General features: G+C 63.1%; 1 protein-coding gene across 3 annotated transcripts in view; it reads left to right on the forward strand.

The window, feature by feature from the left end:
- Positions 1 to 10,278, forward strand: part of CSNK1G2 (casein kinase 1 gamma 2) — a 34,192-nt gene extending 23,914 nt beyond the window's left edge. The window contains exons 3-13 of one of the 3 annotated variants that reach the window (XM_075723830.1): positions 2,170 to 2,210; positions 2,772 to 2,841; positions 3,266 to 3,414; positions 3,948 to 4,182; positions 4,392 to 4,477; positions 4,925 to 5,009; positions 5,105 to 5,253; positions 5,737 to 5,820; positions 7,577 to 7,681; positions 9,492 to 9,598; positions 10,167 to 10,278. In XM_075723830.1, the coding sequence (XP_075579945.1) occupies positions 2,170 to 2,210; positions 2,772 to 2,841; positions 3,266 to 3,414; positions 3,948 to 4,182; positions 4,392 to 4,477; positions 4,925 to 5,009; positions 5,105 to 5,253; positions 5,737 to 5,820; positions 7,577 to 7,681; positions 9,492 to 9,598; positions 10,167 to 10,221 (1,166 nt within the window). In that variant the 3' untranslated portion in view covers positions 10,222 to 10,278. Of the gene's footprint in view, positions 1 to 2,169; positions 2,211 to 2,400; positions 2,522 to 2,771; positions 2,842 to 3,265; positions 3,415 to 3,947; positions 4,183 to 4,391; positions 4,478 to 4,924; positions 5,010 to 5,104; positions 5,254 to 5,736; positions 5,821 to 7,576; positions 7,682 to 9,491; positions 9,599 to 10,166 lie in introns of those variants that run through there. The other 2 variants (XM_075723831.1, XM_075723832.1) reach the window with 2 other exon arrangements.
- The last annotated feature ends 6,115 nt before the right edge of the window (positions 10,279 to 16,393 follow it).

A 16,393-nucleotide genomic window follows, 5' to 3' on the forward strand; every position in this document is an offset into this window, starting at 1 on the left:
CCCCGTGACAGGGTCGGGGGTGGCCCTCGCCAAGCACAGCCGTGCCGGGGATGCTCCTGCCTCCTTCCCTTCTCCCTCCCTGCGGTGCTGGGCTGGTTTTGCAGTGCCCCTCTGGCAGGGTGGCAGGTATCCTGCCATGGGTTTTGTTTTTTTCCCCCCTTCTTCAGACCCAGCCTAACGTCAGGGAAAAATCCAGCTGTGAGTTTTCTGGTTGCATGTTACTGCCCTGAAGGCACCAGTGATTTTTTTGGGCTGAGCTGTACAGCCCTGAGGCCGGAGCCCGCGGGGACCCGGTGCCATTGTCGCAGGCAGGGCCGTGCCTGCCCGGCTGGGCTCTGCCTGACCCTGCGTCCCGTCCCGGCCGGCGCGTGAGGCTGTTTTGCTCTCCCTTGTGATTGTTTGCAAAACAGAGAGGTGCGGGTGCCTGGAAGATAAGCTGCCCGCACGCGCTTCTCCTCCCTGCCGGCTCGCTGCCTCCTCTCTCCGTTAAGTCGTTGGGAGGGGACTGCACTGAGGTCCATCAGGGTTTCAGTTCTTCCCTGCCCCAGTCAAGTTCCCAAGGAACTGAGGGTTTCCTTGAGCTCTCTGGAGCCATGCCTGGGTCTGGGGGATGTCCCACCTCCTCCCTAGGAAATGTCGGTCCGCGGTGGGCCAGAGAGCCTGGGTCTGGCACACGCTCATGTAAACCAGACGTTTCTCCCTCCCTAATCACCGACTTCCTAACCGCTGTGAAAGGATTTGGTTTTGCAGAGGCAGGAGACAAAGTGGCTTGGTGGAGGTCCCCTGGGATGGGAGAGGGGCAGCGAGGCAGCAGGATTGAGCCCCTCCTTGGCTGCAGAGCCTGTCCCTGGGAGGAGCTGCTCCATTAATATCTCCCATTCATCCCTCTTCCTGTAATCCTGCCGCTGACTCTGGCGCTCAGCAGCTGGCTCTGATGTCACCCGGCAAGGATTTATTGCTGCTTCAGGTGGAGAGCAGCAGTCGGAGCAGATGAAATCTTATGCCAGGAGGAGCTTGTTCCCTGAGCAAATTGCTTGGAGAAAATCCGAGGAGACAGATGCAGCTCCATCAGATACGCACATGCCAGGCAGCGGGATCGCCTGTCTGCTGGCTCTGCGTGCCGTGGAAGGGGACCTGCTGCAGTTAACTCCCATCTCCCCGGTGTCCTGGAGGGCTCTGGCAGAGGCGCACTTGGATATTTTTTGGAAACCTCTTTAATCTTTGCCTTCATGGACCTGGGGCAGAGGTTGTACTGATGCTTCCCGGGTGAAGCACCTTCCTCATGCCCTCCCGGCTCTCTGGGGTGAGCGGGGTGATGTGCAGACACCGTTACTTCAACCTTTCTGTGGTTATGGGTGTGAAAACTCTTGTGAAGGTGCTGAGCTCTCTAGGAAGTCATTTACAGGGTTTTGGGGTGGCATGGCTGCCCTTTCAGCGATCCTGGGCACTTGGAGGCAGTCGTCTGGCTGTTCCCGCAGCACATCGGTGCCGGCAGCTCCTTCCTCTGGGCCGTGCTGTGGGTCTGCTCCTGCCTTCCGCTGCACCCTCGGGGGGGTGGGAGCATCCCGAAGGACGAGGTTGAGCCGCACGTGTGCGCGCGCGCGATCCCCAGGAGTGACCCCAGCCCTGGGGAAGGGATTTCCACCTACCTGCGGCATCTTTGAACCGCTGCCAGCTGCAATGCCTCGAGCTGCCCCAGTGCTCGTGGGGGTCCTTCCTCCCTGCCACCCTCTGCGTGGTCCCAACTCTGGACAGCCCTCCCAGAGCAGGCGGCCCCTTTCCAGGCAGGGATGTGGCTGGGAGAAACAACAAGCCCTAGCCTTGCTCCTGCCTTGCCAGTCACATCCCTGCAGGCCTGGACTGGGATGCTGCCCCTCCCAGCAGGCTTGGCTCCAGCCCCCCAGCAGCCTGCCCGTCCCAGAGGAATCCATGTACCCCATCTGGGGGTAATTAACAGGCAGGGTAATTAACAGGCGTGTTGCGACTCCCCACAGTAGGTTCCTGCTCCTGCTCGTGCCTCGAGGCCTGTTTATGTGTTGTGGGAGCCACCGAACCTGTTCGGGATGTTGTGCAGCCCAGGAGCCCTCAGGGGACCGCGGCGGGTGTGAAGCGGGGTTAGTGCAAAGGCTCACTTGCTTTCAATTCCCTTTTTCATGTCTCTCCCTGCAGGAAAGAACCTCTACACGAATGAATACGTAGCTATCAAATTGGTGAGTCCCTCGGTGGTCAGGGCGGTGATGTTCAGGCCGCCTGGGAAGGAGAACGTTCGCCCTCCCCAGGCTGCTAGAGTGGGTCGAGCGGGGTGGGCTGCGATAGGCGATGGATGGGTGGCTGCGCGGGGAGCTGTGCTCGCTGCTAGGAATTGAGGGCAGGCAAAGCAACACACGTCATTGCAGGTGGGGTGATCCGGGCCCAGGGAGAGAGGAGCTGGGTCTTCACTTCTCCAGGACCTCGCTGTGGCCTGTGCTGCGCTCAGCCAGTGCCGGCGGCAGAGACCTCCAGGACAGGGTGGTCCCCACTGGTAGCTGCTCCCATTAATGTCTACCCCAGCACCCAGATCTCTCTGGAGGGGGTGGATCTGGCTCCCTTGTGGGCTGGTTTTCTCTCATTGTCCCTTGAAGCTTCATCTCCATTTTATACTATTTTTTCTCAACCCCCACATGCTCTCAGTCCAGCTGCTGCGAGCACATGAAGGAGATGTCTGACACGCAGACCTCCCTAACATCCTGCTCCCTACAACAGCCTTAACCGTTCTCCTTCTCTCCTCCAAGGAACCCATAAAATCCCGGGCCCCCCAGCTGCACCTGGAGTATCGGTTCTACAAACAGCTCGGCAATGCAGGTATGGGGCTGGGCTGACCTGCCACGGGGAGCCGGCCGCCCAGGCGACACGGCTAGGAAAGGGAGGCTTCCTATAAATGTGACTCTGCAGATTCGCTCCCTGGCATGAGCGACTCCTGCCCATCTGCTCAGCTGCGAGAGGCCGATTTTACACAGAGCCGCGTCTAATCTTTGATCCCTTTTTATTTAGTTCTTTCCTCCCACCTCCCACGCAGCAGTCAAGAATGCAGATGGAGCTGCCTCCTTCGCCCTCCTGCCAAGAGCAGAGCCGGGCTGGCTGTGGCACGGAGGGAGGGCAGTGCAGAGGCATCCCCCAATTTGCAGCCCTCTGTCCTGGCTCCGGCAATTGCATGGCCGTGACAGCACGGCCATGTGCTGCTCAGCCCTGTTGCAACCCCTGACAGCCCCTGCTCCGTCTCTTGCAGAAGGAATTCCTCAGGTTTACTACTTTGGCCCCTGCGGGAAGTACAACGCCATGGTGTTGGAGCTGCTAGGACCCAGCCTAGAAGATCTCTTTGATCTGTGTGATCGGACCTTCACGCTCAAGACCGTCCTGATGATCGCGATCCAGCTGGTGAGCACAGCACCTCTGCCTCGCCTGCGGCTCTGCACGGCTCGGCACGGCTCGGCACGGCTCGGCACGGCCACAGACCGCCCCGGGGGAGCAGGGCGATGCGTGGGCACGGCGGCCAGGCTGTGCGGGGACCCCACGGGGAAGGGGAGGGGAAGGGGGGGTGAGCCAGCACCCGGCAGCTGCAGGAGACGCTGGCTGCTGGCACGTCCCAGACCGCCTCCCTCCATACCTCACCCTCTCCCTGGTGTAGGAGGGCTCTCCCTCACCCCCACGCAGACCCTCTCTGAGCACAGCCGAGCATCTCTTGCTGTGTGGCCGAGATGCAGCCGGACTGAGGTTGTCTCCCAGAGCTGGAGGAGCTGTTGTGCCCGTCCTTTCCACCCAGGGTGACGTACGGGCTGAGGGGAGTGGGGCTGCTGGCTGGGGGCGAGGCAGTCGGAACAGAGTTGGGCCTAGGGGAGGAGGGTGCAGGGATGCGTGCGGGACTTACGGTGCGTCTCTGCTGTGGTGCTGACATCTCCTTCTGCCCCCAGATCACACGGATGGAGTACGTCCACACCAAAAGCCTGATCTACAGAGACGTCAAGCCAGAGAACTTCCTGGTGGGGCGGCCGGGCAGCAAGCGGCAGCACACCATCCACATCATAGATTTTGGCCTGGCCAAAGAGTATATTGACCCCGAGACCAAAAAACACATCCCTTACCGAGAGCACAAGAGCCTGACAGGGACAGCACGCTACATGAGCATCAACACCCACCTCGGGAAAGGTGTGTGGGCACCGTGTGGCCAGCCCTGCCTCTGCGGGGACTGGAGGGTGCAAGCTCCCCCCTGCCAGAGGTGGGCTGGGGACAAGCTGCCTCTCCTGCTCTTCAGCCTGGGACGTTGGCAGGGGACTTGGGGTGCTGCAGGGTCTGGCAGGGACAGGGAAGGCGGCTGTAGTGGAAACGTGCCCGTGTCTCTTTTTTTCTCCATGCAGAACAAAGCCGCAGGGATGACCTGGAAGCATTAGGGCACATGTTTATGTACTTCCTCCGCGGGAGCCTCCCTTGGCAAGGCCTCAAGGTAACTGCCAGCTCCCATTGTCCCTGGGCACGGCTACGCTTGGGGTCTGGCTCTGCCCTGGCCTGGGCAGCATCAGGGTGTGGGGAGGGCAAAGCTTTGGCCCGCGGGGTGCTGGGGGGTCGGCTCCCCGCCCAATGCAGGGGCTGTTGCTCTGAGCTCTGTGCCAGGCCCGTGCTGTGCTGCGCGGCTGTAGGTGTCCCCCTCTCTGCGTCCCTCCCGCTTTGCGGGTATCCCAGCTGCTCTCACAGCGGCTGTCCTGGCGCCGCGCTCCCCAGTGTTTGTCTTCCAGACCTGCCCTGGGCGAGGGGATTCCCTGAGAATGAGCTCTCGCTGTTACCTGGAAAAGGGGGACCAAGAAACTGTTTGTGGTCTGATGGCACCCAGTGCCTTCCCCGCTCCCGGGGACGTGCCTGGCCCTCGTGCTGACCTTCTCCTTCTCTCTGCCAGGCTGACACGCTAAAGGAGAGGTATCAGAAGATCGGCGACACCAAAAGAGCCACTCCAGTAGAGGTGCTCTGTGAGAACTTCCCAGGTGAGGGCACTCTGCATGGCCTGGCCCTGGCCCCAGAGCCCACTGGCCTGGCATCCTGTCCCCCTGCCCCAACTGAGCCCGCTCTGTCCCCGCAGAGGAGATGGCCACGTACTTGCGCTACGTGCGGCGGCTGGATTTCTTTGAGAAGCCTGACTACGACTACCTGCGGAAGCTCTTCACAGACTTGTTTGAGAGGAACGGTTACGTGTTCGACTACGAATACGACTGGGCAGGGAAGCCGCTGGTAAGTGGTGAGGGAGCAGGAGCGGGCAGAGGGTGCTGGGCCCCAGGGTGCCCGGGGGCGGAGGGCAGCGTGGTGGGGAGTCAGCGTGGTCTGTGGCAGCAGCCAGGGAGGATGCAGGTCAGCAGTTGTCCCTGCCACGCATGTCCGTGCCCGAGAGATCAGCTCCACCAGTCCTCACCCGACCCCAGCAGCCAGCTCCAAGCTGGGGCTGTCGTGCCAATGAGTTAAAGCTGTGATGCTGAAATTTGAGGTTCATGGAGTTAAGGGCAACCCAGCAGTCGAGCTAGCACCTCGCTTTCTGCCATGGGCACCCTCCATGGGCTCGCTGCAGCCTAACACCAAGCATGGAGCTGCTGGAGCGGGGGTAGGGGCTGGATGTGACCCCAATTCTGGGGTGTTTTGCATGTTTGGCCAGAGGGTGGATCGGGGGGCGCGGGGTGGGCTGCGGTGCCGCGGCTGATGTTGTCCTTGTTGTGTCCCCAGCCCACCCCCATCGGCACGATGCACAGCGAGGTGCAGGTGCAGCCCCCGAACAGAGACAAAGCACAGCCACACACCAAACACCAGGTGAGTGGCGGCACTGCCCCGGCCGGGGCACAGGACCGCGGGCGTGCACAGCTCGGGCTTATGCTCCACAGACTCGCAGAGCCCAGCGGGGCCTCTGGATTGGAGGCAGGGGCATCCTTTTTTCCCCAGCGCTGTCTGCGGGAGGCCTTCCTCCCGCAGGGCTGGGTCTGTGGCTAGCAGGGGGACCAGGGCGGTGTCCCTGGGGCCAGGCGGCCTGGCAGAAGTGGGAGGAAGCAGCCGTGGGAGGCTGTAGCACGGCGGGGAAATGCCAGGCCTGGGCTTCAGCCGGCAAGCTGCAGGGTTTAGCGCTGGCCGGTGGGTGTGGGCACGGTGCAGGCTGAGCCACCTCGTGCTAAGGACAGCGTCCCCAGTGCCGCATCCCCGTGGGAGTAACTTGCCGCTCTGTTCGCGGTGCCACTTTCATCAATGGCACCGGGACACGGGAGAAGGGAGGGGACTGCCTGGGCCTCGGGGGGAATTCGTGGGGCAGCTTGGCGGCGTGTGGCCCGTGCTGGAGAGAGGGGCTGGCTTTGCCCTGGGAAGCGGCAGGGCACGTGGGGCCGAGCTGGGAGCAGCCTGGGGCAGGGAGACGGGCAGAGCTGTGCGGGCAGCTCCCTGCCTGGGTCGCTGTGGGAAAGGGGCTGGGCTGCCCGGCCTTTCCCCAGTGCTGTGGCCTGTCCTACCCCACTGCAGGAAACGGCTTTGGGAGCGCTGCCATCAAGAGCAAACCTCACGCGTTTCCCCAGCAGTCCCATACAGACCCTTGTCCTCTTGCCTTGAACCTCCCCGGGGAGCCCTGCAAACGGGCTGGAGCCGAGGGTGCAGCACCCTGTCCTCCCTCACCCACGTATCGGCCCAGCGATGCCCCTTGCTGCTGCGGGCCAAGCACGGGGGGCCTGGGACAGCCCTGGCTCTCGCTGGCCGGTGGCCGGGCAGTGCTTCCTTAGGGAGAGGGTGACGTCTTCAAAGCGCCTCTGGCTCGTTCCTGGGAACTTGCTCCCAGTCAGATCTGCTCTCTACCTCCAGCATCCAAGAAATGCCGTGTTCGACATCCCTTCTGAGGGCAGTGGGAAAAGCAAAGCACAAAACTCCCGCAGCGTGGGAGCAGTTTCCAGCCTGGGGACGCAGAGGGGCTGTGCCACGCTCACGGGTTTGGCAGCAGGGTGCTCCCCCGCTGTCACACAGCTGCGGAGCCCGGTGCCTTCGAGGAGCAGCGCAGCTCGCTTCCTCGCGGTCACCCCGCAAAGTTCCGCGTCGGCCTCGGAACATCGCTCTCACAGGAGAGTGGCCGGCGGCGTCGCCTCCGCCCGGCTGTATCTCCCCGCGCAGCAAACGGCGCGGCTGTCCCGGCACGCTCCCAAACGCAGCCGCCGGCCCTGCGCGGGGCTGGCCGTGCTCTGCAGGGCGCTGCGCGCTCAGCCGCCCGGAGAGGACGTACCCGGTGCGGGGGAAGAGCCCGGCTCCGTTGCTGGGGGTGCGTGCGTGCGTGTACGTGGCAGGGAGGATGCAGACCCACGGTGTCACTGCAGGGACTGCTCTGGGGAGCCGCCGGGATGGTGCTGCGCGAGTGCCCTCCGCAATCACAAACTCGAGCTGCTCCGGTCATGTTTTTGCTTTTGCATGTCTTATTTTCTCGACTCCCTTTGCCACTCTTCTCCCTGCCCGTTCCCTCCACCTCTCCCTTCTCTTCCCCATTCTTCCTCTTTTCTTTTCTTTTGTTTCTTTTCATTCTGTTCCTCCTGCCTGTCACGAGCAGCCGCCCGAGGGGACGGAGTTGTGGGATCCTCAGGCCAGTGGGCAGCCTGCCGAGGAGCCTTTGGGAGCTCACCTGGCAGCCGGCAGGCTCGGGGGGTCCGTCCAGGTACATGCAACCACGCGCCGAGGGCAGGGGCGGGCGCGGGAGGGAGCAGAGCCAACCTGCGCCATGCGACCTGCCCGCACGGCCGGGCGCGAGCCGACGCGTGTCTGCCGACCGTGCCGGGGATCGGCCCCGCTCCCCCGCCCCAGGGCAGCATCGGGGCCGCGCGCGCCCAGGGTCTTGCCCAGGCCGCAGCACGTGGACGCAGGGGCTGCGCGCCCCGTCCCCGTGGCGCGTGATGCTCGTGGCTCGCAGACGTGGCTGGCGCTGCTTCCCGCCGGCTGCCGGGCTGCCTTAGTGCTGCCGGCGTGACTCGGAGGGCGGTTGCAGATGGATGAAGCGCTGGCTCTGTGCCACGCAGCGGCACGAGCAGCCGGGCGGGCGTCGGGCTCTGCCCCCAGTGCCGCTCATCCCAGCAGTGCCGGACGACGCGGCCTTATCCCGTGTGGGGACTTCCCTGTGCCTCGTTTGATCGGAGCGATGTCTTCGAGCCCTGCTTCTCCTCCCTTTCCCTGGGCCGTCTTCGGCCTCCTCTCCCCGCCTCAGTCCTGCACTTGCGCCGTCAGCCGTGTGCTCGCCGCCCTCGCAGCCTTCTGCCCTCCGCCTCTCGGCCCCCTCGGGCTGGTTGGGGTCCAGCCCCCGCGGATGGCGGGGCATCCATGACGGGTCCCCCCCCAGCTGGGCCTGCACTGGTTCCTCCGTCTCTGCTTCCGTCCCCGCCGCTGCTGCTCATTCCTGCTGCTCCGTGGTGAATCTCCGCTGGTGCTCGCTCGTGGGCTTGGGCCCGGCTCCTGCTGCTGCCATCGCGGGGCTGGGGCAGACCGTGGGGCCGGCTCACGCTCTGCCCCGCTCCTCCCGTACCGCGTCCCCTCTCTGCCGCCGTGGCTGCTCCCTGCTCTCGCTCTGCAAACCTTCCCCCATCCTCTGCCTGCGCCCGGCACTGCAGGGGAGGCTGGTGATGCATAGGGGTCTTCGGGCTTCTTTCGGGGGGCTGGAGCTTGACGTGGCCCTGCCGGCTGGGCACTGTGGCTGTCGGATGGCAGCTCCCCCGGGAGTCTGGGCAAGGCCGAGCCTCTGTGCCGGGGATGAGCAGCTTGGCGATCCTGCGGCCTGCGCATCCCCAGGGAGCTCCTGGCTTTGCCTGGGGGCAGCGGGGGCAGGAGGGGGGGTTCAGGCAAGCCCCTGTTGCCTACGCCAGCCCCGTCCTTGCTCTGGTGACTCGGATCTCCTCCTCCCGGCCCTGGCGCCGCACGCGGCCCCGCTGCCCTGGCGCGCGGGCAGGAGCTCGGGGGCACCTCGAGGCTGGCAGGAGCCCATGGGGTGGGCGCGGGGCTGAATCCCACGGGGCCCGGTGGTTTTGGGGCTTGGGGCTGGGGAGCGAGAGCCATGTCCCGTCGCTCGGCCACGGCAGGGTCTCCTCGGAGCTCACAGCTTCACAGGGCCGTGTCTCCCGGGCATGGTGGAGCTGGCTGCCAGTAAGCCCCTCTCCCGGCGGGGTGTGCAGGGCTTCCCGGGAGCTGGGATGCTCCCAGAGATGGTGAGGTGACCAAACCCCTCTGTGCGATGGGGCTGCTGGGGAGTGCTCAGCACTGAGGCCGAGCACCGCTGCTGCCCGGGCGAGGGCACGTCCTGCTGCCCTGCGCGGGGGTCTCGGTGCTCCCAGCTCGCGCCGGGCCGGGGGGGCCGTGCCGCCTCCCGGGGCTGCTCCTCCCGGGGCTGCTCCTCCCCAGGCCGCAGCTGCCGCGGGGCGCGGGGCGCTGAGGACCGGCCGTGCCCCGCGGGCCGCCCCGCGCTGACGCTCGCTTCTCCCCAGGTGATGAGCTCCACCAACGGAGAGCTGAACACGGACGACCCGACGGCAGGACATTCGAACGCCCCCATCACAGCCCCCACCGAGGTGGAGGTGACAGACGATACAAAGTAAGGACGCAAACTCCGCTGCTTCCCCCTCGCCGGGGCCGGGACGGACGCGGGTTTCGGCAGCTGCCCTGCGACGCCTTGTCCGGTCCCCTCTGGGGAGGAACAGCCCAGCTCTAGAGCGAGCGACAGCCGCCCTTCCCTGGGACCCCACGAGGGGTGTCCCTGCGGGGTCACTGCCACCCCCAGCCCCTTCCCGCCTTGTCCTGCCCGGCCCCGGGGCTCCCGCATCGTCCCCAGAGCCAGCGCAGAGGGATGTGCGTGCAGCTGGGGCCGTTCCCTCTCCGGGAGCCCCGGCTCCGGCCACTGGCAGTTGCCGTGGCTGGCATCGCATGCTGTGGCCGTATCACTCGCCCCGGTCGGTGTCACTCGCTGTGGCCATCGCGGTGCTCCTGGTCCAGCCCCTGCCGGGTACCGGAGGCTCTTCCCGGAGCAGCTCTGCCAGCGTGGGGCTCACCAGGATGCCGAGGGGTTTCCATCCCCGTCCCCCCTCGGCTCTGCCCTGACCACGGGGCTGCTGAGCCCGTCTGTGTCCGGGCCCGGGCGCTGACGGGGTCCCCTCCGTCCCCAGGTGCTGCTGTTTCTTCAAGAGAAGGAAGAGGAAAACCACCAAGCGTCGCAAGTGAGCTGCTGGGGCCGGGTAGAGCGGCGTGCGCGATGGCTCCTCTCCCTCTGGCCGTGGCTGGATCTTGACCTGCGGAGCCGGCGGCGGCCCCTCGGTTTGGACAGGGACGGGGGGGGGCTGAGCCGGACGGCCTCCCCAGCGCCCCACGCGCAGGCGGGGAGCGGGGCCTCCCCAAACTGCTTGTCCTTTCCTCCGCCACTCGCCCAGCGCGTGGCCGTTTACGCGAACCAAGCCCAACTTCACTGAAGTTCCCGCGTCCGTCAAAAAAAAAAAAAAAGAAAAAAAAAAAAAACCGAAACAAATCCACAGCGTCACTTGCTTTTGAGTCTGTACCTAGTTTGAAATTGGGGATCAACTCTACAGACTGAACCGTTGCTGTCAGAAGATGCAGAAGACAATTTCAAGAGCAGTGGGCTAAGGAGGAATTTTTTTTTTTTTTTTTTCTTCCCCCTGTTGCTTCTTTGTCTCTTAAGTTAATTTAAAGTGAGTCTCGGTGCAGAGTGCTGAGTCGTCAGTCTTTGACCGTCATCTTCAGTGTCACTGAATTCTGCTCTTCCTTTAGGCCCCCCCCACCCCACATCCCCTGCTGGGTTCCTCCCCCCTTCGCTAATGCCTTTGCTGACGAGTGGTGCGGTCGCCGGTACGGTGAGAGGTGCTGGGGTGCACGCGGGGGCGGGAGGAAATGCGTTTACAGTTCATTTTACGATGCACTTTTGCCAGCAATACAGGCGATGGTCGGTCCTGCCGGTGCCAGGTCGGTGACTCCCGGGGGCTTGGGGACACGGGGATAGGGATGGCTGGGCCCCGGAACGCCTGGCGCTGCCGGGACCGCTGGGCCGGGAGCAGAGGGCCTGGTGACGGGCAGTGGCAGAACACGGTAGAAAAGCGAAGCGGCCTCGACTCTGCCGCTGGGCTGTCTTAGTGCTGGGTGTGATTCCACCACAGCTTTAGGCCTCTGTGGCAGCGCAGGCAGCGCCGCGTTGGCCTCTTTGCTGTCACAGCCCCTTGGCCGCGTGCCTGAGCCCCCCGGGGCGGCCACGGGCACAGGGTGGGCCATGGCCATGGCGGGCGGCACCGCGGGCACGGCGGTGCGTGGTGAGCGCGGCCGGACAGCGAAGGGCATCAGGGTGGTCCAGCACTGCCAGAGCGGCCAGCGTGGCAGCCTCCGGCCTGACCCTGGGGCGGGGGACACTGGGTTTTTGCAAGTTACACACGAACACAGGGACACTGCACACCCCTGTTCCCCACCACCCCAGGGCACTGCGGCTTCCCCACGACTGACCCTGCGCGCTGCTGTGTTGATCGTGACACATTGGGGGGGACAGGGACACTTCTCTTCACCACCCCCTGTTGTTCTGCCCCAAGAGAGGGGCCGAGGCTGTGCTGAGGCTTGGGGGGGGGGGGGGTGGGGGGGGGGGGGGGAGTGGGGAAACGGGACCATCTGTGGCTGCTTTGAAACATTTGTCCAAACTGACCATCTCCGGGGGGGCTGGAGGCCCCCAATCATGGGAGGGGCTGCGCCAGGTGGCGGGGAGTCACCCTGTCCCGCCTGGGCACCCATGGGGGCCCTGGGGAGGGCACTGCACCGTGGCCCATCTCATTCCTAAATTTGGGCTTGACCCCGGCTTTGGCTTCTCCTGGGCTGCAGCAGGGCAGGAGGGGCTGCGGCAGCCAGGGCAGCCCCACTGCTGCTGCAGCCCCCGGCCGCGGTGGTGGGGGTGACATGCGACGTTTGACCTTGTTTCCCCAACAAGGCAAACAAACAAACAAAATGTTAAAAAAAATCGCCTTAAATTTTCACTGGAAGCGGACCCTTCTCAGAGCATCGGCTCAGACCAACCCAAGCGGAGGCCGAAGAGGAGCCGCGGAGGGGAAGGGCTGCGGCCGCGGGCATTCGCCGGGCTCCGTCTGCGCACCCTGTGCCGCCGGCAGCTGCGAGCGGGGCCGTGGGGGCAGCTGAGGACGGCGGCACGGCCCCGGACTTGCTGTCCTTCCAGCGAGGAGTCCAAATACTGAGATTGTACGTGAGGGCGTTTGTTCCATTGCGAGTTTAGTTACCGCTTTAAAACAAAGTGTACAGAAATGGCATTTCAATTTCTCTGATGCTTCCTGGAAGCCATAGAATTTAGGGGCTTTTTTTTTTTCAATAAAACCAATTAAAAAATAAAATAAAAAAATATTCAAAACCCTACGCTTTCTTCTGTGCTCGATTGCATGGCCCTGAGGGTGGGGACACTGCCCAAGCACCCCGGTTTCATCTGAGGCTCAACCCCGGGTTCCCCGGCCCCGGGTGGGAGCTGCCTCAGCCCTGTGTGGCCGCCCCGGCAGAGCGCTGGCTCCCTGGCCGCGCTGCTGCACGGTACGGAGCTAAAGATCCGGCCCTTCGATTTTCATGTGGAGCAGCAGAAAAGGCTGGGGGAGGTCGGGGGAGCGGTGGGGCTCATGCTCCGGGCACCTCCCTGCCCAGCCTGACGCTCGCCGGGCTCCCGGTGGATGTTCCTGTAAAAGCCGAGAAGCAGGATGGGCAGGTCCTGGCCGGAGCCCAGCACCCTGGCAGGGGTGGGGGAGCCGGGGGAGCCCTCGGCCTCGCTGCTGAGGAGGAGGAAGGACAGGATGGGCCTCGTGCTGGAGCCAGGCGAGATCCAGCCCCAGGCGCAGGACCTCGTGCCTCCTCCAGCACAGCGTGAGGCAGACGATGGTGGAGAGTGCAGAGGGGCGAGGCTGAGCCCCCGCTGCTCCCAGCAGGCCCATGTCCCCCATTCCATGCTCCAGCACAGGCCAGCAGCTCCCCGCAGCCCAGCCCAGGGCAGCCCCTCGGCAGCCCCCGGCCCGGGGGATGCCGTGCACCCAGCGGCTCTGACACGGCCCCGCTGCTCCCTCCCGGCCAGCAGTAGGAGCAGAGCCGCGGCTCCTCGCCCAAGGTGTTGAGCACTGCGCCCCGGGGCTGCCGGAGGGTGCTTTGTTGGGGTGCAGCTGCCGCGCTCGGGGCAGAAGGGTGGGCAGGCAGAGCCCATCCCTCCTCCCTGCTCCGCCACCCCCCGCTTCCAGCCCCTCGCACCTCCCTCCTGCTTCCAAAGACCCGGCCTGACCCCTGCAAAGGCCAGGGCAGCTTTCAGTGCATGTTTCATTGCCAAAAACCTTCAATTGAGGTTAAAGAAATTCAGTCATAACGACTGACTGGCTGAAGCCACCACACACACTCAGGGCCCTCCTGCTCTTCTCCCCCAGAGACACAGGTTCCATAACGACCTCGTTCCCCAGAGGGTTTGGGCTGCCCAAGCAGTGATCTGCCTTCCTCTCCGGCCTCCTGGGGAGCCGGGTTCGTGCCCTGCACCGCGTCCTCGGGGAGGCCGAGGACTTCGCATCCTCGGCTGGGGAAGAAGGGCCCGGACCCAGCTCAGCACAGGTCCCCCCCTCTGCCCTCCCTCTGACACGCCGGCGGCCGTCAGCTCTCTTCAAATCATGAAGAAACTGTTGTAAAGACAACCTGAATGTCTTTATTGATTTCCTATTTACAAATCACAAAGCTGGCCAAAAGCAGAGTGTGAACACTGAACGAGAGCATCGGATACATTCATCAATATAGCACTGGAGTCGAGACAGTCCCAGCTCTGCTCGGAAGGTGACGTGGTACAACAGAACGTCTCATACTTTTGGAAACAGGCATGTCCAACAATGAATTACATTCATCTATCTACAAAAGCGAGAATTGCATCAAACTGCGTAAAAGCCGTCAGAACAGAAGTTGCTCAGGTGTAGCTCAGTTTGACTCCTCTCCCTCCCCGCCAGGACAAGCTACCAGCCCCACCTCGCGGGGCGATGGCAGGAGGGGTGGGTTGGGGAAGAGAATCTGCGTAACAAAACAGTGGTAAAACCAGACGCTCCCAGGGAGAGCCAGCGAGGAGGCGCCCGCCTGGGCTGAGCCAGGCCTGCCGTCGAGTCCTGCTCTTGCCATAGCCAAGTGCGCAGCTTTGCTTCTTTCAAATTCCAATTATTTCCACTATTGTCACCTATATACAGAAACGCCCCGAGTGCCGCGGCCACCGCGGCCAGCCTGCCGCGGGGAAGGCGCAGGCTCCGACGCGGTTCCTGGGCGCTTGTAGTGAAGTTCCCACCACCTTTGAGAAGAGGGGCCGAGGCGGGAGCGGGCACGGCTGTGTACATCCCCACGGGCCGCCTCCCTCGCGGGAAGGAGCGTGCCCGGCCTGTTAATCCGTCTCACAACACCGTTTGCATTGCACAGAGTCAGGTTCAATAACTAAGTCATGGACCCATCTTTTTTTTTTTTTTTTTTTTTCTTTTTATCCTTTTTTTTTTTTTTTCCCCTCTTTTCTCAGTACTGGCCATATTAAAAACATCCTACCTTGAAGCAGGCTTACAATATACACATCTTACAACGTCTTCCTAGAGAACGTAACACACTATTGACATCTCAGCTACTGGTTAGGAGGTGCAGGGTGTTCCTGACAGCATTGCCGCCACACGGCTGACGAGGAGATACCCGGCCAGCCACGGACCTGACCGGAGGGAGCAAGAGGAGGAGACGCCATTTCCCCAGCAAGTGAGCAGGCACCGAGCCATCCACACCAGCGAAGGACGACCAGCTTTTAACTTCTAGCAGCTAAACAAGGTGGGAACTGCTGCCCGGCGAGTTACGAGGGCTTCGCGTGCCTGGAGCGGAGGGGGGAGGTTTGCAAAGGGGAACCTCGGCTTTGAGGCACCGCCACCCCCGCCAGCAAGTCCCCTGCAGCCGTCGGAAGGCTCCGGCCACACTGCCCAGCAGTCCCCGAATTACAGCTTCCTCCGTCGAGGAGGGGCAGGAAACAGTCTCCTTGTCCTCACCGGTGGGCAGCGGCCGCAAGGCCGGCCAGGCAGCCGCAAGCACGAGCCCCCCACCTTCTCCCGGCAGGACAGCGCCTTCCCGGCTCAGCTGAAGTCCTACCTGCTTGCGGGGAAAAGCAATGTGGCCCTGAACAGGTAAAGAAGGGAGCGTCTTCAAGATTATCGAGCTCAACAGCCCAAAGCCAGGGGATATTTGTAAATACCGCATCTTCCTCCTGCGCCTGTCCGAACAGGCAGGCTGGGCAAACATAGAGGCAAACAGAAAAATCTTTGTTTTCCTAAACTGTTTCATAAATCCTCATCCATCTGCTGCATTATTAGGGAACGGGCAGTTGCACATCAGGCCTCTTCCTATCTTGCACCAGGGCGGCACGCTCTGCAGCAGCCCGGGGTGGGTTAGCAACGCACAGAAACAAAGAGAAAACGCATTGAAACGTGCGCGAAAACGGCAGCAATGCACGGGAACGGGGGGGGCCAGCTGAGGCAAGTTCCCTTGCTTGCCTCAACTGACAAAGCCCAGCGCTATCTGCGGAGGATTGGATTAGCACGGTAACGACTAGTACGGGTACCCTGCTGCCGACGGCTGCGCGGGGGCTGTCCGAGGGTCGCCCATCGTTTGAGACACGCTCCGGAGTTTGAAAGAAGCACCGCCGGGCCCCAGCGTGGCAGCCTGCACGCAGGGGAGGAATGAGCCTGCCCGGCCAGAGCCGCTGCCCCTTCCCGAGCCCGCAGGGCCGTGGGCCGTCCGCAGGGGAGGGCGGTTCGCCGTCGCCAACTGCCCAAGGTAAAGGATTGTCACAAATGAGTGAGGATAGCATGAAAACGCCGCAGTCTCTCCAAAGGCGCTCCAGTTTTGAGGTCTCCCCTCAAGACCATGTAGTGCTGAAACAGCAAAGCCTCAGGGAAAAGGCCACTTTCCGTAACTTTTTGAAGGCGGCTGCAGGTGCCGTGGCCGGCGGGAGGGAAGGCGCCAGGCACAGGCTGGCCAGGCCCTGCCGTCGCAGCGGCGCTGCCGGGCAGGCGTGGCAAACCGCCTCGCCTCCACTGCTGAGCTAGAGCAGAAGAGGACGGGCCACACAGCCCCTGACTGTGTCTTTTTGCAGGATTATCTCCTCACAGCAAGCATAGCCACAACCAGAGCCACTCGTTTCCATGCTTCTGACCGGTGGAAAAGCATCTACATTCATTACAGTCAAAAAAAATGCATGTTGTTAGATAGGATTAATCAGTAAAGTGAAAAATGACTAGCCACAGACAACCTACAAATGATACTGGTATACCAGTTAGTCTGGTACGTGATAGCAGCAGAATCACTAGCACAAGGCAAAACA

Source organism: Pelecanus crispus, chromosome 20 (assembly GCF_030463565.1).
Source record: "Pelecanus crispus isolate bPelCri1 chromosome 20, bPelCri1.pri, whole genome shotgun sequence".
In the NCBI taxonomy this organism is placed as follows: Eukaryota; Metazoa; Chordata; class Aves; order Pelecaniformes; family Pelecanidae; genus Pelecanus; species Pelecanus crispus.